This window comes from Molossus molossus, unplaced genomic scaffold (genome assembly GCF_014108415.1).
Source record: "Molossus molossus isolate mMolMol1 unplaced genomic scaffold, mMolMol1.p scaffold_m16_p_3, whole genome shotgun sequence".
In the NCBI taxonomy this organism is placed as follows: Eukaryota; Metazoa; Chordata; class Mammalia; order Chiroptera; family Molossidae; genus Molossus; species Molossus molossus.
The window spans coordinates 79,979,896-80,002,706 of NW_023425366.1; the positions used below are offsets into that span (position 1 = coordinate 79,979,896).

At 38.6% G+C, this 22,811-nt stretch overlaps 1 protein-coding gene across 1 annotated transcript in view; it reads left to right on the plus strand.

Moving 5' to 3' along the window:
* CAMK4 (calcium/calmodulin dependent protein kinase IV) overlaps positions 1 to 22,811 on the plus strand; it is a 140,728-nt gene that overhangs the window by 69,302 nt on the left and 48,615 nt on the right. The window contains exons 4-6 of the mRNA XM_036278914.1: positions 8,869 to 8,931; positions 10,912 to 10,994; positions 21,719 to 21,791. Coding sequence (XP_036134807.1) covers positions 8,869 to 8,931; positions 10,912 to 10,994; positions 21,719 to 21,791 — 219 coding nt within the window. The remainder of the gene's footprint in view (positions 1 to 8,868; positions 8,932 to 10,911; positions 10,995 to 21,718; positions 21,792 to 22,811) is intronic.

Here is a 22,811-nt window from a genome sequence, read left to right on the forward strand (position 1 = left end):
TATGGAAGCTCTCCTAACAGAAAGTTCAGGGAAAGACATAATGTCAACATTGAGATCCCGCTCTATATAAGTTAACATCACTTTTAGCCGTGCAGAAAGCATTTTAAGGTCTTGCAGTTTCTAAATGTTATGATAAGTATTGGTGATTCCCTATCACATATGTATTTTAGTGCCAGAAAATAAAAAATGACAGTTGAACCAACTTTTTACTGTACTGAAAAAACCTGGATGTTCACAGAAACAAGATGCATTTGTCTCATTGCATCATTAGTGAGGATTAGGCGTTGAGAGTAGTAAGATGTTTTAGTGTGTATTTATAACTTTTCCCCACTTCTTATTAGTGCTTCTTATACTGAAGAAGTCCGTTCACTAGGAGTGGCATCCGTACTCTCCTCTTGGGAAACGGTGGCCTATTTTGTAACTTTTTATTTTGACATAGTTTCAGGCTCACAAGGAGTGCCATTTACTTCTAAATACCTCATTACTTTGTACATAAGAACTAATTGGCTTGCAGGCTTAGTGGGACTTTTACTATGAACTTTGTAAGCCAGAAATCAGATATGAAGGAAAGAAGGCTATTTTTTCCTTTTTGCACAAGCCCTTTGTCATCTCCATTTGATGCGATATTTAGTAGAAATTGAATTCGATAGAACAATTTACGAAGCTACGTCCTCAGGTTCATGACTTTGGGGCATTAAAGGATTCTGACAGACACAGCTAGTAGGAAAAGCAAGATGAAACCTTCAACTGGGACTACATTTCACTGAACAAAATGGAATCACAACTTTTGAAGATTAACGTGGTAATAATGGAGTCACTATTTCAGGAACAATTTATGGGCTTTACCTTCCTTAGGTGTATATACCTCGGGGTGTGTTTAAATAATCACACATTCAGTCCTATCAATCAGTCTCATTTTTCAAGAACTGATTGAGATGTAAGAAATTATGCTCACTGGTCACATAGAGTGTCCCTGAAATTTTGGAGACAAATATTTGAATTCTGGAATTCAGATGAAATTTCTCAGTGGCTCAACTCTTGGAAAAAGTTGTATTCAGCTTATTGTAGAATCCCTGCCCTTTCATGAAATACCCAGTATTGAATCTAAGAACTAATCTGTGTGAGGATTCAGAATGTATGGGTCTGAGAGCCAGGCTCAGTGTGCAGGTCCAGAAGGCGTAGGTATGCTGACTCTCCTGAGGAATGGCTGTGCGGCTGTGGGGTGAGGTCCTGGGCTCCGGAACCACACACGTTGAGTTTGTGGTCCCTTCTGCCACTTACTACCTGTGTGACTTTACAGTGAATTATGTCAGTCTCTCAATTTCACTTTCTTCATCTGTAAATTGGCTTTAAGAACATCTAGCTCATGGTGTTCTAGCAAAGATAAAAATGAGGTAATTTATGTAAAATATTTCTCATCACCCAGGAAGCATGGAATAAATGGTGAAAATTGTTCTAATTATTCATTGTAATGGGTCCAGACAGATATGTTGTATTATAATAGTGCCAGTTTACTCTGTGCAAGTCTAATGTTCTCATCAGCTTGACTTAAAACTGCACAGTTAGCAGCAGCAGACACATTGTGCATTTCTGTATGAATAAAATTAGGGATATATTTTACTATTGTATCAATAAATCTAATGGCGCATTAAATAAAGATTTCTGATCATATGGCCTCCTACTTAAACAAATCTTGGATGCCTGTAATTCCCAGATTTGGAGCACTTTGAACCAATGGCTCTATTCCGATTCTGACCACAGAGCAGCGTGATGATCAGTGTAGAAGCTGCTGCAGGCCTGAATTTCGTCATATTTTAGTTACTATAATATAAAGTTACCTATACATTTCTGGACATGTTTTTTCTTGAATAATTTAATTGACATTCATCTAGTAAATGCTCATAACTTTTATAAAATGTTTCATACATGCTGGTTTGGCATTTTATGCTCTTTTCACTTAGTTGAGGAACCACACATGACTTGCCAATCATTTTATGAGTTAGTTTTTAACTTCTAGTTATTTTTCCTTATATTCATATGAGAGTTGGCATTGAGTATATATAATCATAATGTTGCAGAAGCATTTGAAAGGTTGCTCTAGATTAAATTATAGAATGTACACAGGCCTCCTCCCAAATTCTTGGTAGGGGAATCTCCAGGACATCTCCAGTAGAGAGTTCAGCTTCCTCAGTTCTAAGCTAGAAATAATACCATTTATATCACTGGCTAAACTGGGGAATTACCTGATCTTTTCTCTTTGTGTCTAACCTGTGAGAACATGAAAACTAACCACAAAAACCATTTATTTTCAGTTGCTATGATGTATGTAAGAGAGATAACTGGGTCAGTTTGGATTAAAGATATGCACCTATTAAACACCGCCGTAGCCACTTTTAACCACTCGTGGGTATGCGCTCGAAGTGCAGGCAAGGTCACCTTTGGTCAGTGATGGAGAGGAGAATAATAAATCACTGGCTGAAATAGACTTTTTGGGCCCGATTGAGGTCTCAGAACACATTAAGGAAAGTAGTTTGCAGATAACAAGCCGCGTCAAGTGAAGCGAATCTTCCCCAAGCGTTCTGTCAGATGGAACCTATTGATTTTCATAGGGACTATTAAACCAGGTTTCCTGGAATAGGAACAGGGATATTTCTATTCAGTTTGTGACAATTATATGTCTATAAGAGAAGAAAGGTAGTAGGTGGAATGTTAAAAGCTTGTCCTGATTGGTATGCCTCACCATCCAAAGAACCCCTTGGAAGTCTGAACATTCTTGTAGAGAATTAGTTGTTGCAGTTTGATTTGTTTTCTTCTTTTATAGACATACTGCTAGAATCTGACACAGTTCAGCTTGCTTATCCATCGTCATTATATTAAACTCTCACAGGTATTTTGTTATTTTTTAAAAAATAAACACCCTAATTCAGAGGCAAGCTGAAGCAAGAGGTGTGTGTGTGTGGGAGAGGCAGAGAGAGAGAAAGAGAGAGAGAATGTAGACAACATAGGCATATGCAAAACACACTTTGCAGTTACACCATCTACTCAAGTTACCACATTTAACCCTGTAAGTAGTGGGTGGTTGCAGCTAAAGTGATCTTTACCCTTTATATGAAATCTATGGAGCAGAAAAATGAGATGTAGAACTAGTCAAAAACAGATACAATTTTAGAAGGAGAGCTTATGTTACTGTTCTCGAGCGGAAGGAAAAGACTAGAATTTCTCAGAGACCTGAGTGAGAACAGTCTTGTAACCAAAGGAGAGGGGCAGGAAAGGTGAGAGGAGCCCAAGGTCAGGAGATCCGAGCGGGGCCTGGTGCCCAGTGGGCCACAACCAGGCTAGCTGAGGGAGCCAGGGGGACCCAGCCTACCTGCCTCAAAGCAAACTTAGATTTATACTTTAGTGAGCAGGAGAAAAACTATAATCTAAGTGCCAACAGCAAAAACATTTTTAATCCATTTTTATTTTTATTTTTATATTTCTTCATGGTACAAAGTTGAGTGATGGTCAGAGCTGCATCCATCCATTCACAGTGGGAAGAAGAGAGGAGAGAAACAGGCTTAAAAGGATCAAGTCATGGAACTCCAAAACCATTTATTCACTAAAAGAGAGGAAGCGAGTGACTATGTGCAAAGAATATTAATTAGAAGAGATGTAAACAACTTTTAGTATTGAATTAGCATTCAACTGTCTCTCTCTCTTTTTTTTTTCTTAAGTAAGCACTCAAATCACCTTATGCCACTTTACAGTTTTAACAGTAAGGGAGAATAATGCTAATGAGAATGGAGCTTGTATTTAATCATCAAACACCAGTGTGGTAGCCCGATGCATGTCGATGCAGAGTGCCCCATGGGAGTTTTAGAGAAGTGACTTGTCCAAAGTACCCAACCGCGTGTAGAATTTGAACCCAGGGCTTTTGAGTCCCATATCTGGGCCCTTCCTACTTATACTAACTAGGTCTTGTTAGAGAAAAAGACAAAAAAGAAATTAGGAGTGTTCATGGCCCACATTTAGGACCAAACCTAGATGCTGTGTGTTGCTGAGCTCATGCAAGATGAAAAAGCCTTCACTGACACACAGACACAGAGAAGCTGAGTGGGGTTCGAAGTCACACTGGGAAACAAGGTTACATGACATTCCCTGAGTGCTGAGAATACAAGCAACGTATCCCTTTCCAATGCTGTTAAAGCCTTAGTGTAACGAGTCGCAGCGTACAGCAGCCACTGACAAATGAAAGAATAACTGGAGGTGCCTGCCACGCAGAGCACATGCACGGCTCGCTGTGACTCCGCTCTGTCTCCGCAGTAGACGCCAGGCAGCGATGGCCCAGGTGCGGTTGTGTGTATCGAGTTCCAATTTCCTTTCTGCTGCAAGTGCCAGTATCACAGGATAAATTCAGTTCACACTGCTCAGACTTATCTCTACTCCAGAGTCTGAAAGCTCTATCAAATGGATGGTTATATCTGCAATGTCCACCTCCCCCACCCCCCCCCACCCCCCACGACATATCAAGCTGTCACTGGGAGGATTTTTCTTTGAGATTTGAGATCAGATCTAGAGCTGTTTTTCCATCATGGCATCAGGACACACGTAGGTGTTTGATGAGTTTCAAGGTGTGACACACATAATAAAGCACCAGAGGCTCTGAATGGTTTCTTTTACTGATAAATCAAAGCAGATCCAAGATTACCATCCTCATCTTTTAAATTTGGTTGTATTTTTATAAAGGGAAATGTGGATGTCAAAATTTACCTACCACACTGACATTTGAAAATTCATTTAAAAGTATTCTCTATTTCCTGTGACAGTTAAAATTCCTCCTAAGACAGGTACCACTGGTCAAAGATATTTTAGTCTTTTCCAATTTGAGTTTCTTTTAGTTTAAAATCGTCCTGGAAAATATCAGAGAGGGAGCAATGCTAAGACATTAGCATGGAAAGTGTGCATAGCTACCCAATTACGTACACATGGAGACAGCTACCTGAGATTAGACATGTACATGTGGAAATGAGGGCCTCTTTTCCCTTCAAAATATGAGACTGAAGAATATAGGCTTGGTGCTTCCAATATCCATGTTCTCTGGCATTTGGAGAGAAAAAGGGGGGGTGAAGCGGGGGAGAGAGAGAGAGAGAGAGAGAAAACACTACATTGTTTACATTAGAACCCCTGGATTTAGCTGTTTGAAGATAGATTTACAGTGACTTTCCAGTTACATATGCTAATAAATTACCTTTTTGGTTTAAGCAAATTTCAGCTGGATGTTACTTAACACTAAAAAGTTTTGATTAATATATAGTTTGAATTGTGCTACAGTTTAGTGTTTTGGATGTACTGGTGAAGCGGTTTCCAAAGTTCTTGAGTCATAAACATGGTGTATATCTTCCTCTGTTTCTTCTGTGAAGGTCCCAGCACCTATTAATTTGATGTACAGTCTCTTGGTTACTTCTTAGCAACTTGTTTTTCTTTGTTCACGGTGAATCTCTCTTGTGTGACTGCCTCACATTGGTTTTTAGGATCATATCTTTATCCCTCTTCTTAGTCCAAATTTATAACTGATTCTGCATTTTTATATGGGAGATTAATGAATAGTCTCAAAAGTATGCTGAGTGCACAGACTGGTGTTCATTCAACCTAAGTAGAATATATTTTGTTTTGCATTGTGAATCAATTTTAATAGCTTAATTTTCTTTGGCAAAAATATGTTAAAACACCCTGAGCCTTTTAATTGACCACATGAATGACCAAAATTTTTACTATAGTTTAAGAATCCTTAACACTTCCATATGGTTATTTAATGTTTTATTATGTACAGCGATGAAATAATAAACTCTTGAAAAATCTCTTATTGGAATGAGGATTCTTTAACAATTTCTTGTAAATGTTTTTTCTTCTCATAGAACTAAAAACATTTGTAAATGGTGACCACTGTCTTTAAGTATTGCACTCCAGGCTCTGACAAAATTATATTTGCCAGAAAAAATATATACATTTATATGTGGCAATCAAGGAAATGAACATATAGTTTGTAAAATTCCCTTGACCTTTTCTTCTTTATTTTGAACCAATATATCTTTGTTGGTTAATATTTTCATTAGAGAATGAAATTTGAATATCACCAACAAAATGTGATTGGATTTTTCCTCTGGCTCACCTTTTGTTTCTCGGGGATGCAACTTAAATAGTAGACTTCACTCTCCATTTGAAGCCATCTCTCTTGATTATACCCACAGAGCTTGGCTGTTCATTGCACGTAAACCTCTACATATTCATTTCTAAAATTGTGAGCTCTGCCAATCTGAGGGTTCTGGACAGCTTAGATGGCAGAGGCAGCAGGAAGAATGCAGGTATAATCTACATACTGCTTTGGTAGATTTTGTTGGGAGAGGAGGATACTAAGATCTTTCTGTCTAGTATATGACTTTTAGGATCTGCAACTTCAGTTCACTGTGATTAACAGAGTTAATGGTCTACAAAGGGGAAACACTCCTAATTTTTTAACATCCTAAAGTAAATGGCTACTGTTTTAAACATAGAGATGAAGTGGCACCCAACTAGGATTCCTTAATGGCAAGCAACAGAAAACTAACTGTGGTTAACTTAAGTAGAAAAGAAAATTTAGTGGCTCATATAAAAAGAAAGTTCAAAGGGCAAACTAGTATATGCATAACTGAATCCAGTGGGTTACATTATGCCACCAGTACTCATTCTTATCTCTCAGAAAGGTTTTCTTTTATTTTGGCTCTGTTTCCAGTTAAGTGGTTTCCATATGGTATCAAAATTGGTCCCTGATGGTGGCATCCTCTATCCTTTTTCTGATCTCCTAATTTCAGAGAAACAGAAAATACCTCTTTCTTTCTTTCTTTCTTTCTTTCTTTCTTTCTTTCTTTCTTTCTTTCTTTCTTTCTTTCTTTCTTTTAACTAATTTTTTTTTCTTTTTTCTTTTTTTATTAATTTTTTAAATTTTTTTTTATCCCCCCCCCGAGGACATTTTTTTTTTTTTTATTCTCACCCGAGGACACTCTTCCATTCTTTGTACAGATAGAGTGGGAGGGAGAGAGAGGAAGGGAGAGAGAGAGAAACATCGACGTGAAGGGACACATCGAGTGGCTGCCACCCGCACGACCAACCAGGGCTGGGGACAAACTGCAACTGAGGCACGTGCCCTTAGCGGGAACCGAACCCGGGTCTCTCTGGACCGCAGGCCGACGCTCTAACCGCTGAGCCAAACTGGCCAGGGCGACATTTTTTGATATTTTGTTCAGATAGAGTGGAAGGGAGAGAGAGAAACATCGATGTGAAAGGGACACATTGTGTGGTTGCCACCCACACGACCCAACCAGGGCCAGGGACAAACTGCAACCGAGGTACATACCCTTAGTGGGAACCGAACCTGGGTCTCTCCGGACCGTAGACCGACGCTCTAACTGCTGAGCCAAACCGGCCAAGGCTAATTTATTTATTTTTGTTACAGATGTTTCTTCTTTTTCCCCCATTGATTCCCCCCTCCTCCTCCCTCCCTGCCCTGTCCCCAGCTTTGTTGTCCATGTCCATTGTTCACGCATATATGCATATAAGTTCTGTGGTTTATCTCTCCCCCACCATACCCTCTTCTCGGGATTGTCAGTCTGTACCCCACGTCCACGTCTCTGGGAATACCCCATTCCTCAGACTGTTATGTTCATTATATTCCACAAATAAGTGAGATCATATGATACTTGTCTTTCTCTGTTTGGCTTGTTTCACTTAGGATAATACTTTCCAGGTCCCTCCATGTAGTCTCAAAGGATAAGAGATCTTTCTTTCTTACCGCTGCATAGTACTCCATTGTGTATATGTACCACCGCCTTTTTATCCATTCGTCTACTGATGGACACTTGGGCTGTTTCCAGATCTTAGCTATTATAAATAGTGCTGCTACAAACATGGGGTACACATATTCTTTCTGATTGGTGTTTCAGGCTTTTAGGGTATATTCCTAGAAGTGGGATCACTGGGTCAAATGGAAGTTCAATTTTTAATTTTTTGAGGTAACACCATATTGTTTTCCACAGCGGCTGCACCAGTCTGCATTCCCACCAGCAGTGTACTAGGGTCCCCTTTTCTCCACACCCTTGCCAACACTTGTTTGATGATTTGTTGATGGCAGCCATTCTGACAGGTGTGAGGTGATACCTCATTGTTGTTTTAATTTGCATCTCTCTGATGATTAGTGATGTTGAGCATTTCTTCATATGTCTCTTAGCCATTTGTATGTCCTGTTTGGAGAGGTGTGTATTTAGTTCCTCTGCCCATTTTTTAATTGGGTTCTTTGTCTTCCTTTTGTTGAAAATACCCCTTTCTTAACTGTTTGAGCAAAATTTCTAGGAAGGACCTTATTGGGATAACTTTGGGTATCCCTGACACAACCACTAACCACAATGGCCAGGGAACAGAGCACACTGACTGTCAGGCTGGGTTATGTGGTCACTGCTGTGGGAGAAAGACAGGAGAAGTGATTGACAGCTCCAGGGGGTTTGGGACAAGGATCCATCAAAGAAAGGAAGAGAAGGAGGAGGAATTGGTTGAGATGAACTTGTGCCTTAGTGGTGATAGCAATGACTTTTGATAGGAAAAGGGCCATGCAAGGGGTCTGACAAATTGTGACCCATATTTGTAACTACTTTGTGTATAAAGCAGAGAGAAAAGACATGGGGAGAGAGAAGGCGGGTAGGGAAGGGAGTGAAGAGACAGGAGAAAAAAGCTTAGCAATAAGCCTCTGACACTTACCTGACTCACCCAGGTGGTTATTGCTGTTTCTGATTCTCTGCTGTAATTAAGACATTTCTAAGGTGGGAATTGTTTTCAATTCCTCTCTTTCATTTTGCCTTTTAGGTGGACAAAAAAATCGTAAGAACTGAGATAGGAGTTCTTCTTCGCCTCTCACATCCAAACATTGTAAGTGTTTTTTTAACTACTATTTTAGATAATCTCCAAAGTTACAGAATGGGATTTTTTTTTTTTTTTTTTTTTTTTTACTGTCCACACTGATAATGAAAAGGGGATTCTTCCACCACCAGTAAGCAGCCACAGTCACCGGTTCTTATCACATTTTTCCATTCTTTAGCTGAATAAATCTTAAATATAGAACCTTTTCAAAGAGTTTTAAAATGGACAGATCAGCAAGAACTACCATCTTTAGGCATAAAAGGATAGTTAAAATCTGTATAGCTTTGTTTCACTCTAATTAAACACAGGCTTTTTCCTTCCGTGTGTCTATCTTATTAATACACCAGTGCTGGAAAAGCCTGCGAAGAGAATGCATTGCTCTCCCAGGTCCTTGCAGCCTCCTCTGAGAGAGTATCCGCTTTGGAAACAATGTGAAGGTTCAAATGAAGGCTGCGTTTGAAAGGGGCAAGTGAAAGGTCTCCGAAGCTCTGCTCGAGCCTGTGTCCAGACAAAGGCACCGAGGGGAAGGTCTGGCAAAAAGCTCTCTTGAGCCAGTGAATTGAAAAGAACCAAGTCAGTTTCCAGACCATCACTTGTTTTTATGAACTGAGCCAACTACTTAAAGAAAATATTTTACTATTTCTCTGAGAAAGTGGTGTTCAGGAGGGTGACCCGAAATGCTTAGGCTCAAGGCCAGGTGCTTAAAAAAAAAACACTTAATTTACGAGTTAGCAATACATTCAGCTATTAAAACAAACAAACAAAAAAAACCAGAAAACTTGAACGTAGTGGTCTAAGCAGATAGTTTCCTTAAGTTATAAGAAATAATAAGACAGGCAGCTCCTAGCATGGTTCCAGCTCCTCAGTGGTGTCATGCAGAACCCAGATGCCCACCACCCATCGGTTCTGCCATCCTCAGCACATTCGCGTTTACCCTCATGCTGTTCCCTCGTTGTCCCAGAAATGGCCGCTCCACACCTTCCATAAGCCTTCAGGTCTGGATTAAAGACAGAAAGAAGTGGAAAGACCCCATAAGCAGAGTCTGATGAGAAGAGTAGAAGTTTTTCCCGAATTTCCAGCTGCAGCAGAACTGTCTTCAGATTTTATTGGTCATTGCTGGTCATGAGAGCAACCTGAACATCACAGAGACTGGGAAAATGGGGAGCAGGGTTATCCCAAGCGGCTCAGACCAGTCACGGTCCATGGTTTGAGGCTAGGCACCTTCCTTCCCTAAACAAATGCAGAGCTCTGTTTGCAGTAGAGTAGGGGGAGAAAGGCTTTGGGTAAACAATCAATAAAATTTGCCCCATACAATCACCACCTTCACATTGTCCATCTTTTTTCTTTCAAAGAAAAGTCAATGTAGAATTTTCCTCATATATAGATCAGTCCTGTCACCAGATTCTCAGATGTATTGAGGAAACATCCCAAACTGGATGGATTCTCTGTGATGAAAACCCTATTATGGTCAATCAGGTTATGGCCACTACTACTTTTTTGAGGATCCCTTCATCCACCAGCAACTTTTTAGCAGTTGCGGGATATCCTTTCATAAAGACATACTTTCACCTGGTGCTGCTCTGTCTCAGACCCCTGATTCCAAGTTCCTTCCCGGGGGTAAAAGGTATTCATATTTCCAGCAACCATGATGTTTTCGAATGGTTCAGGGAGTTTTGTTTATTTGCTCTTATTTTGAAATTCTGCAGCATTTCAGAAATTGTGGTACTTTGCAAAAATTAGAAAGTGTTTCTAAAGCAGGTATCTTCCATCTGTCAAAAGGAATAATGTAAAAACTCAAAAGGACCTTGAAGAAATGAAGTCACTGATAAAAACGAGAGTGACAACTGGCTCCCAGATACTAGCATAAGGACCCTTTATGAACAATGATCCAACCTATTACTATTAGAGTTTTGTTTTAGCCTTGGCTTTAGCTATTTCTCAGAAAGGTGACAATAAGGAATTTGTGATATGTTTTATATCTTTTTCCAGATAAAACTTAAAGAGATATTTGAAACCCCTGTAGAAATCAGCCTGGTCCTAGAACTCGTCACGGGAGGAGAGCTGTTTGACAGGTGAGTTGGTCGTGGGAATCCAGCCACTGAAAGGCTTTGCTTCCCGGCACCGAAAGAAGAATCAAAGGGAAATTTTTCATAAGGAAACATCATACCAGTTAAATTCTACTAAAATATATTTTAAGAGCAGTGTGGGATGGAAAGTGACATCTGATCAGATGTGAGTGGATGAAAAGTTGGGATGCTTAGTGAGTAAAAAGGGAAACTCTGTAACTATTTACTTTTGCAAACATTTACTTCCCCAATAGAAAACAGAATTTCTAAAATGCTAACTCTAAACTAACCAGTAAGATTAATGATAATATTTTGTGAGAAAACATTTGATAAAAATTATAGAAAGTTAAATTTGTGATAATAATATCCTCTAGTATGATCCAAATGTTCTTAAAAATCAATACTCTTTTTTTTTAAATTTTTTATTTATTCATTTGTTTTTGTTACAAATGTTTCTAAAAATCAATACTCTTTGCATGATTATTTTGAGGCCCACTTTTTCTATTAGGCTACTTAAAGAGATCCAAGTTGCAGAGTATAACATGTTCTGCTATATGCAATAATAACCAATTTTAGGTGTCTGTTCACATGTTCATTATTCAAGGCAGAGTTTTGAGAATGGCAGGGAGTATGCCTGGAAAACTGATAGAGTATTATATAGGCAAACTGTTTATATAAGAGACACAAGCTTGCCCAGCCGGTGTGGCTCAGTGGATTGAGCATTGTCCCATGGACTGAGAGGTCCCTATTCAATTCCCTGTCAGGGCACATGCCCGGGTTGGTGGCTAGATCCCCAGTAGGGGGTGTGCAGGAGGCAGCCGGTCGATGTTTCTATCTCTCTCTCCCTCTCTCCCTTCCTCTCTCTTTAAAAAACAACAACAACAAAAAAAACATTTTAAAACGTAAGAGAGACACAAGCTTTAAGTCTCCACAGCTTTCCCACCTGCCTCGTCTTCTCAGGAGAATTTCCTGTTTGCCCTGATGGTCTCTTGGGACCCCTTTGTTGTGTTCATTCAGGTAATAAAAAAAAAAAAAAATTGGAAGAAGTCAAAGGATTAAGTAGGTATATATTAGAAACAGTAAGAAGTTATGCACAGAGCCTGGCCGGTGTGGCTCACTGGTTGAGCATTGACCTATGCACCAAGAGGTCGCCGGCTCGATTCCCAGTCAGGGCACATGCCCAGGTTGTGGGCCCGATCCCCAGTGGGGGGCATGCAGGAGGTGGCCAATCAATGTTCTCTCTCACCGATGTTTGTATCTCTCTCTCTCCCTCTCCATTACTCTCGCTCTAAAATCAATAAAGAAAAACATCTTTTTAAAAAGAAGTTATGCACAGATATAAAGGTCTTGTTAGTTGAAAAAATTGGTTAAGAAAGATGTGGGCTATAGACAGAAGATAGAAGAGAGATTGAGGTTAACTGCTGATATATCTTAAGTGCCCGGAGCACAGTAAATTCTCAATAAATATTTGCCAAATGAATGAATAAATGAGCAACCACTAAGATGAGTGGACTCTGAGAAGGAAGATATCTAAAGGGGATAGGTTTAAAATGTGTTGGGAGAGGAGCACGTCTCACCTTCATTCCCACCCCAACTTCACCCAGTTAAATTTGCTGCTTCTTCAAGAGCTTCCAAAAGTATTTATATTGTTTTTCAAAGGTTCTGTTTTCAATATTACCCAATGCAGATTTGGATCTTCAGGTAGGAAGGAGCAAAATGGCCCAGCTTGATTGGAGTTACATATGTATCTTCAACAGACATATAATTTGTTAATACATATGTTGAAGTTTCCTTAGAATAGGTTATATGAATATCAGACTTTAAAAGTTGTAACAGGTGAACTATATTCATACATTGCAAATAAATGAATCAACTGAGGGAAGTGGGCATCAATTTTTAAACAAATACTTCTTGGCAATTTGCTGATAGTTATATTCAAGATTTCAAATGCTGACCTAAGGGACAAATAACTAACCTAGAGTGATTTGCTTAACTTCTCTGAAACCCAGAACAAATTTGAAGCAGTTCTACGATGCTAAGGAAGCCAAGACACTGATCCACTCTGTTGCTGATCTGACACAATCTGATCACTCTGGTTATATAAGGGCAGTCTGGATCTAATGCCATCATGTTCCTATGCTTCGTCAAGGCTCTTCTGGACTAGCTTATTTGAATGTTGCCAAAATTTGTCTACAGTGGCTTCTTTTTCAACACCTCTTTAGCTGACTCTTTCATGAACATATTCCTTCTTTAGTTACAGTTAGAGTCAATGTATAGTTAGATTTGTAGCCATGAGGTCTTTTGAAGGTCTAGCAGAGAGAAATCTCATGTTCTTTAATTGTTAAATAATTGTAGGACAGGTATGTCACACTGAAGCTATTGTCTACCAAGAGCACTTGCTATTTACCTACCTACCTTTATTTGTTCAAATTATTTCGGAATCAAGAGTCTCTTTCCTCCCCTCTTTCCCAACTTTTCCTTCATGAAGGAATTCTGGTCCTCTTATCTTGTAATCTAGTTGATTTTGATGAGATAGAGTTAATTTAGTTTTAAACAAAAATAAAAAACTAAATGCTGTTGATAAATTTTATTAACAGAGATAATGGATGAAATAATCAAAATTAACAGAAAATATCTCAAGAATGGCAGATAGCCAGTAAAACACTCAACTACTCTATAAACTCTTAGTTGCCTTAGACAATAGACTGTTTCCTCCCATTAATGTTGTTGTCTGCGTGTCTGTTGCCATATCTGAGATGGACTTGGTTTCTTCATTAAATTACTTAATTCTACAGTTATCTTTAAAAGTGTGTCAAGCTGAAAATACATCCTTCATTATTATCTATGCATTGTTTTCTTTCTTGAGAGTTAAAAATCATAATATAAAAATTTACCCCTGGTCTAATGATGGCCTTAATTGTATCTAATGAATGAACTAATGGAGCAATTGATGAAAAATAATCATATTAGTACTTTATAGGCAAAATAGTTGTATTTTATTAGCACTAAAAGATCTATTCTGCGGTGCTTCTAAAAAACTAAACAGAAAAAAATCCAGTGGGATTTGCCATTTCATGTAGAGTATAAATAGTAAATTGCATAGGATGATTGATTAAAATTTTTGGAATAAAATCAGTGATTTTGTGTGTGTGTTTGTCCAAGGAATCCCCCCTTCAAAAACAAAAACAAACACCTCTACAAAATTACGATAAAATGAAAAAGAGAGCTCCAGAGGTTTTCTCTTCCATCTTGCTCCATCGAGTCATGACTCTTAGAAATTTATTAAATGTGATCCACAAAATAAATAAATTAAGAGAAGGGACTAAAAAATAGAGAGAGAGATAAGAATCAATACACAAAAGAAATATCATAACATGCTTCATATTTGCTAGAGGTCGGGCTCGGATATGGTTGTGAGGATGCACGTAGGAGCCATAAATGCTGTAATTGGGGCATAAACACAGTACAAGGGGCAGAGCATAGGGGGTCTTCCAAGTCCGAGATGGCTTCAGGGAGGAATGAAGTCTTTTTAGCTGAATCTTAAGTGAGAAATCATAGGTCAGCAGGTACAGGGTGGAGGGAAGGACAAAGTGATGTCCAAAAGCAGAGCACACTGGTGGGGTTAGATGTGAGTAGCTCACTCCCCAATTTAGAAGCTGTTCTATCAAGGAAGCAAGCAGTTGCTAGCTATTTGTCAAACAAGTGCTTGAATAAACAATGTGCTCTTGGGCAGTTTATATAACATCTTCGGGTCAGGCTTTTAATTTATAGTAGCAGAGAACTGAACTAGGAATCCCTCATCTACATCCCCAGGTCTATAGTTTGATCTGCCCTCTGCCCCACTTCCCCTGCCCCATCAACTCCCTGGCCAGCACCCACATTGATCCACAATCTCCTCACTCTCTCCTTAGCTTTCAAATTTAGCAGATGGTAACAGGACCTTTGAGACTCTCTCTCTCTCCCTCTTTTAAAGTATATGAATTTAATATTCTTTGGGAAAGTTCTTTAAAAAAAGCATCAATACAGACCAAGGGGCCACCAGTGAAATAAGAAGAGGTGGTAAATCAAGCTTATAAAGGAGCAGTGGATTTAAACAGAAACAGCAGAATTCATTTTAATGTCTGGTTCTTTTTAATGTGACAGCATAATGATGTCCTAGCAGTCCTTTAGACTTGGTTCCTGAAACCCCTATTATTCGGGGCTTTTACCCTGTGTCATTCCATCCTTTAGTACACATTTTCATAAGACCAATGTCTTTCTCGCACAAACCTACAGTCATCTAATAACAATAACATCTCCATTTGAGAAAAAACGGCCACTGGTGGAGAGAGCAGTAAAGCCCCCAGCGCACATGCCAGGAAGTCGGAGGGCCCCTGGCTCTGATCGAATTAGAGCTCTTCAGCCGCATCGCCTGAGCTAACTGCCCGGCTGGAGATGTGCTCAATTCAATTTGCAGCAATTAAGGTGACAGAAGCAAATGCACAAAAGTCCAATTTTAAAGCAGATCCATGGAGAGGGATGGGCATCGCCTGTGTTTTCTCATCCTACAATTTTAAAGTGATGGAAAGGAAAACAGTCCCAACTGCGGGGAAACAGGAGCATGTGGGCAGACACAGCACACAGTGGAAGGAAAAGGCCAGTCTGGCATGGGCCTGCGGGGGCCATACTCACAGCCTAGGAACCCAGGAAAACACACACCTTGCTGTGCTGTCTTCCCAGATCTCCAGATGTTTGCTAGATGGGTTAGCGACTCTGGGACCTGCAGGAACTGGGATCCCGGGGCAGCCTTTTGGGTCAGTGTTGTGATTAAAATCCTAGGAGAGATTTTGTTTTTAGCATCGAGTCTTCTAGCCCAGCCCACATGGATCCACAGGAAATTGTGTGGCATAGCAACGAATTACATGGCCCCAGGCCCTTGAAAATGATTTTAAGATGCTGGCAGCATTGTTACTGCCTTCTTATTATTTTACAAAGCATGAAAAGGAAAATAGTTTATTAAATCTGAAGAGAAATATAGCAATAAATATGTTTAAATAGAAAAAGCAAAAATAACCAAAATTATCCTTCTATTTTTATAAGCTCTAAAAATGTTACCATGATTGAACATTTCATTGCTTCTTAAAATTAAAGTCCTGGTATTTTCTATATAAAGCTATAAACTCTTGACCATATATGCATGGTTCAATTCATTGGCAATTTTCTTTTTTAATTTTAGCTAAATTGTAGGTAGGAATTTATGTTGCTTCATGGAAAAAATACTGCTCTATTTTGATCAATTTGAATCAGTTTGATTTTATTTAAAATGCGTTTCTAAAGAGATTCATATTATTACAGTAATATCTAGAAAGGATGTGACTCTGAGTGTCTTCCTAAGGACAGCAGTGACCCTTCCACCAACTGCATTTTGCCTTGGGAGGCGTCTGTGTCTGTTCTCCCTCTGGATCCATGGCCAAGGTACTTGTGATGAGCATCACTTCCCAGTTCAGTGCTTTTGTTCCCTATGATAAGAAACATAGGCAAAGGAGTTGTCCAAATGTCTACAGTCTGACATTTTTCTGGCATCACTTACTTGGTAGTTAGTATTGACTCCACGAATATTTATTGGTAATCTACTACATGCAGGGCTTGGAGCTAGGCTTTGTGGGTGATCAAAGCAACAGTCTAGTGAGAAGCTATAGCGTTGCCACCATGCCCTGCAGAAGGCACTGGCTCAGCACATCGCTGTAGTCATGCTACCTAAACGGAAAGATTTGAGAACTTCATTTTCCTTTGCTTGGTCACTAATATCTTCACTTATAATCTTCGCCCTAAGTTATAAACCTGCATTTGCAACTTGAGAAGCTCACTGCTATTATCTTCCTAGTCAGTCACCGATGGCCTGGGTGGCAGCTCAACTTATAAAATATTTAAAATTGACTGTCTGAGTTCTGGAAACCCAACTCTGTGACACTCTGATGAACAAATCAACTGGGATCAAAATTCCTTGTAGAAGAAGGAGCCAGGAAGAGAAACCACCGAGTTCTGATGGTCGGGCCAAGCTGTGGTGTGCAGACTGCACACGAGATGAGGCAGAGGAGGCGCCTGCATTGTGTGCTCCTGCCCCCATGTCCACTCTGGAGACATTTCTGACAACATAATTGATAACCCCCTTGGCTGTACAAACCTCAATATAGTATGTAGTACATCTAGGATGATGTTTTTGTTAATAACTTCTCCACTCTCTGTGGTCTCATCTGGGCAAGATCCAAATCGTATTCTTTATATATCCAATAAGTGCTGGCTACAGTAGACAGTTAGAAATGTTGACTGACTATCACTGCCTCATCCTCACACTGTCATTCTCACTTTAATCTTGGTCCTTTTTCTTAGCACAGTCTCCCTCCTCTCCAGTCCCGTGCTTTTTCCCAAACCTATCCTGCCCCACAACTCCCATCCTCTCCGCAGGTAAAAGACTTCTTTACACCCTTCAGGTCTGAGCTGAGATATCGCTGCCTCTGGAATCCTTTCCCCACCCTGCATGGCCTCCAGAATAGATTGCCTGCCCTTTCTAGGAGCTCTCGGGCCATGTTCCGTAATACCTTTGTCACTGCTGTAGCACACTGTGTTGATTGTTGTCTGTCTCCTTACACCAAGAGAAACCTCCTGAGTGCAGAGGCCGAGGCTGGTTCACTACTGAGTGCCCAGCACAGAACAGCCATCCCATTATATGTTTTGAGTACATGAATGAATGGATATATCTGTTAGAATGCACATTCTCCATTAATTACATGAAATGTTTTACTAATGTAACATATATTCTGAAAAATTAGTGAAATATTTTTTTTATCGTCACCCGAGGACATTTTTCCATTTTTTGTTCAGATAGAGTGGGAGGGAGAGAGAGGAAGAGAGAGAGAGAGAAACATCTTCGTGAAAGGGACACATCGAGTGGCTGCCACCTGCACGACCCACCCAGGGCTGGGGACAAACTGCAACCGAGGTATGTGCCCTTAGTGGAAACCAAGCCCGGGTCTCTCTGGATCGCAGGCTAATGCTCTAACCACTGAGCAAAACTGGCCAGGGCAAATTTTTTTTTTTTAAATTAGTGAAATTTTTATTAGCAGTTCTTCTCACACGTACTGCTCTTCCCTCCATCCGACCTGAAAGCAGCTCCCAAGAAAAGTCGCTGCTCCATCCAGCCAGTCCCTAGATAGTCACACAACGACCTGTCTGAACACAGGCACTTAGCCCTAAATCATGCCCAAATGGATATTCATAAACATTATATTTAGACCAAAGCTTGAGACATTATAATAAACCAAAATATAGTGAGGAAACTCTCGTGGGCGAAGCACTGCTCCTCCAAGGAAACTCAGGTGTATTGAGCAGACAGGAAGGGGCTCCCACCAGGGAGGCCACACGTGGCAGTGCATGTTGGCTCTGGGCTATTTGCGTAGACTGATCCATGAGTAGCACCCCTTGAAGGGGAAAGAAAGTTCACTATTGGCCATTCTCTTCCATCATATCTGTTATAACGCCCTTCCTTGAACACAGCTGGAAACAAGCAATCTGCTGAGACTAGCAGGTGCAGTGCACAGAGGAGACACTAATTACATTTGTGTTGATTGGTGAGTGTCCCACAAAATCCACATTTAGAGCAAAATGCAGTAGATGAAGTAACGGTAGCCAAAGCTCTCAGCTCACTCTGCCACGGCAGCCCTTCCCCCTTCTTTTACACTTCATTTAAAAATGTTCAGAAAGTATAGTTCAAGACAGTATTTCAATTAAATGTTGAGTAGGTAGACTATGTAACTCAATCATGAATTCAAGAAAAATGTGTATTCTTGTAAGGAAATATCATATGAAAATTGATTTTCAAGAACCAATTAATAATAATTCCCTGAAAATTGTAATCTATTCCCACATTTTATTTGACCCTGTTGCATAACAGTTATCCAAGAAATAAAAAGGGAGAAAAATATTCTATCTTCTAGCTTTTGAAAAGATGAGTTTGTGTTTCTTGACAATGTTCTAAATAATTGAATGGAGAAAATAAAATAATTGAATTTTTGCATCAATATAGTTTTTTTCTGAATCTTGAAAATTATGATCACTGAGGTAACTTTTTAAAATTTTTGTACTATCTGTTCTGTTCTGCATTCCTCACCCTTTACCCTCTATCATAAAACATTTTATAGATTTTAAATTCAACTTATAACACCAGCTACTTTGAGAACTTACAACTTCTTGCTAAAATATTTTTTATCAAAAGGGAAGATACTTTGTGAAAAATAACTATGTTATTTGAGAAATTAACAGTTTAAAACAAATTTCAATGCAGTTATGAAAACCATTGAAGTTGTCTTTTTAAATTGACCTTTTTCACACATGTCTTTACCATAAAATTTTTTTTAGCTAAAAACATCTTATGCAGGTTAGTAATCTACAGTGACATCCAAAATGTGTTTTCTCTTGAAATTCTGGTAAGATAGAAACAGCAAAAGAGTAGTTTTTTATTCTTTCCAAATATTTCTTTAAGAATAAACAGAGAAACTAGGACAGAAAAGCCAAAACTCAGACAACATAATAAAATCAGGTAACAAGATATCCCCATGAAGCCTAAAATACAAGTGAATGAGGACAAACTAATGACATTCCCAAGAGCCACATGGTGTCAGCATCCATGTAAGAGGTTGCAAAGGCTGACAAGGGAACATGCGATGAACCTAAGAATGGGAGAACACTCAGATCTCTAAAATCTTCAAATCACTGGGAGGCAGGATGGAATACAAAAAAAGCGGCTGAATTTTGCCATCTAAATTTCTGAAAAGTACAAAGGCTTTACTCACAATGAGTTCTGAAGTGACTAATGCATTCAAGGGCCTGTGAACTCCTGAAATTAATGCCTGGAGCCCTTCAGGGGAAAAGCCCTGTGTTTAGAAGAAACTGCTAAGGAGAGACTCCAATAATGAGAGTAGAGATGATAGATAGAGGAGATCTCAGAAAGTACAAGGTCATATTTTTAATACTTCATGGGAAAACAAAAACAAAACAGAAGGTCAAAAGCCATAAAACTTGAAAAGATATCCTGGCCCATCACTCTGTCAAAGGGTGAAGGGGACTAGGTGGTACAAACCTCCAGTTATAAAAAAGAAAAAGAAAAGAATAAGTCACTGGGATGTAATGTACAGCATAGGGACCATAGTCAATATCATCATCATAACTTTGCCCAGTGACAGAAGGTTACTAGACTTATTGTGTGATCACATTATAAGGAATATAAATGTCAAATCGCTATGCTGTATACCAGAAACTAATATAATATTGTATGTTAACTATAATTTAATTTAAAAACAAAGAAAACCAATTTGGCTTAAAAATAAACAGCAACAGAGAGGTGTCTCAGTTAATTCCAATACAAAATGATCATAAGAGCTCAGAAAATAAGAAGCAGAATAAGTTTCCTTTAGGTAGTGAAAGCATGCCAGGAAGATGTACCTACAAAAATTGATAAACTATAATTTAATATTGCAAAATAAACTAAAATTTTAAAAAATCACAGAACAATGTGAATCAAAATTTGAAAAACTCATGTGTGTATAATTGCACAACCCAAAGAAGAAACCAAAGTAATGGGAAAAAATAAATACAAAACATTCCTGAAAGTAAAAAAGAAAAGAATGAAACTTAAAAGAAAGATTACTTGCTATCATTGATGCAAAAGGAGCAAGTCCTTTATTTGGAAAAGAAAACCAGATGGAAGAAAGAGGGAATAAAAAGAGGACAGAGAGAAAGAGAGACCTTATTTGAATACTGATTCAAACAAGCAAACAAACAAACAAACAACAAATTTTAACATGTCCAAGACCATTGGAAATTTGAAACACTGCATATTTGATAATATTAAAGAAGTATTGTAATTTATAGGTATGGCATTGTAGTCATGATTTTTAAAAGATCTTTCATCGTCCAGCTGCTGTGGCTCAATGGTTGAGCGTTGACCCATGCACCAAGAGGTCGCCAGTTCAATTCCCGGTCAGGGCACATGCCCAGGTTGTGGGCCAGGTCCTGAATGGGGGGCATGCAAGGGGTGCCAATCGATGTTCTCTCTCATTAATGTTTCTAGCTCTCTCCCTCTCCCTTCCTCTCTCTCTAAAATCAATAAAAAAATTATTTAAAGATATCTTTTATCATTTAGAGATATCTTCAATATTTATGAATGAAATTATGACATCTGATATTTGCTTCAAAATAATAAAAAAGGAGGGGAAGTAATTAATTGGACAGATAAAACAACATTGGTCATGAATTAATAACTTTTGAAGCTGTGCAACAATTACAGGGGATGGTTTACCGGGCATATTGTCTGCTTGGTATATGTTTAAAATGATTCTCAATACAAAGTTGAAAAAGAAAGAATTTTTGTCCTAAGATAGAATGGACTGTTCAAGCTCAGGCAAAATAAATGATTTAATTTTATTTTTTTATTTGTATTTTTTATGAGTAATTGAAGTTTATTCCTTTTCATTGCTTTATATAATGTTAATAGAAAATATATGTTTTTTGATTTTCCTAAATCAACCCAAATATTTCTAGAGTGCAAGTTTGTGGAAGTCTTTTTCCTGGTGTTGGGGTCGCCTGTTGCAATAATTTGGATGCATCCTCTTTAACATTAATTTAATTCATTCTTTTAGCATCCACTCAGCTGAGTGCACAGGTCTGAGACACGTTCCATGTTGTTGTTTTTTCAGGATTGTGGAAAAGGGATATTACAGTGAGCGAGATGCTGCAGATGCTGTTAAACAAATCCTGGAGGCTGTTGCTGTGAGTACGAAGTGACAGCCATAGTGTAACCCTTGGTGATATCTTTCTTACTTTACCAGAACCTCATTTAAGAAGTATGTATCTGTGACAAGCCCTAAAATTTACAGCAAAACCCTATGAGACATTTGTGGGAAAATGCACCCAACAAATTTTTATTTTCTAATGATTACTCAAACTCTTAAAGATGTAACCTCGTCTATGTAATACCACAAGTTTTTAAAAATATTTTCTAGTCTATTATCATGAAATCACATCAGACTTTGGTGCCCGTAGTTGTTATTTTCTCTCTCTCTCTTTTTTACTTTTTTGTTTCTTGACTTTGTTCCTTTATTATTTTGGTTGTTTATCAAGAAATTAGAGGAAGGTTGAATGTGATAATTATAGACCTTGGAGCATAGAGGTTATTGATTTTTTTTTAAGACAAGAAATGAGTGAATTAGAAGGAGAAATTCTGACAATTTATTTTTTGAAGAAAGAAATAGAAGTTAATAGTTTAAAGTGGAATAATATTTTATAAGTTAATGATGGTATGCATACACATTTACAAAACTAAATAATTTTGAGAAGTTTGTTTGGATTGAATTAATAAGAAAATATTTGCCTAGATAAAACAGACTCCACTGGTTAAAAAAAACTTCTCATATATTAAATGGTGTTTAATATGTGTTGAGACACTTTGGTGATTCATTTATTAAATATAAAGCCAGAATAAATTATTCTCTGAACAACAGAGTGGGGCTCAAGATATTTATCAGGATCAATTAGAGACAAATCTATGTAAAATATATCCCAAATTAAGATCTGTTCTATTTTTCAGAGTCAGTTCTCTAAAATCATTATTTAGTATCAGGAGAAATCAGCCACAGTGACACAAACACGTGTCCTATGAATCTTACCCACAACCAAAATGGGAAGGAGGAGGAGGAAAGGCATGGAGGAAGGACAGAAAGTCCTTGATATCTAACAAGCTTATATACCAATGATGAAAGGCAGCTTGAAATAGGAGATCTCTGGTCTAAC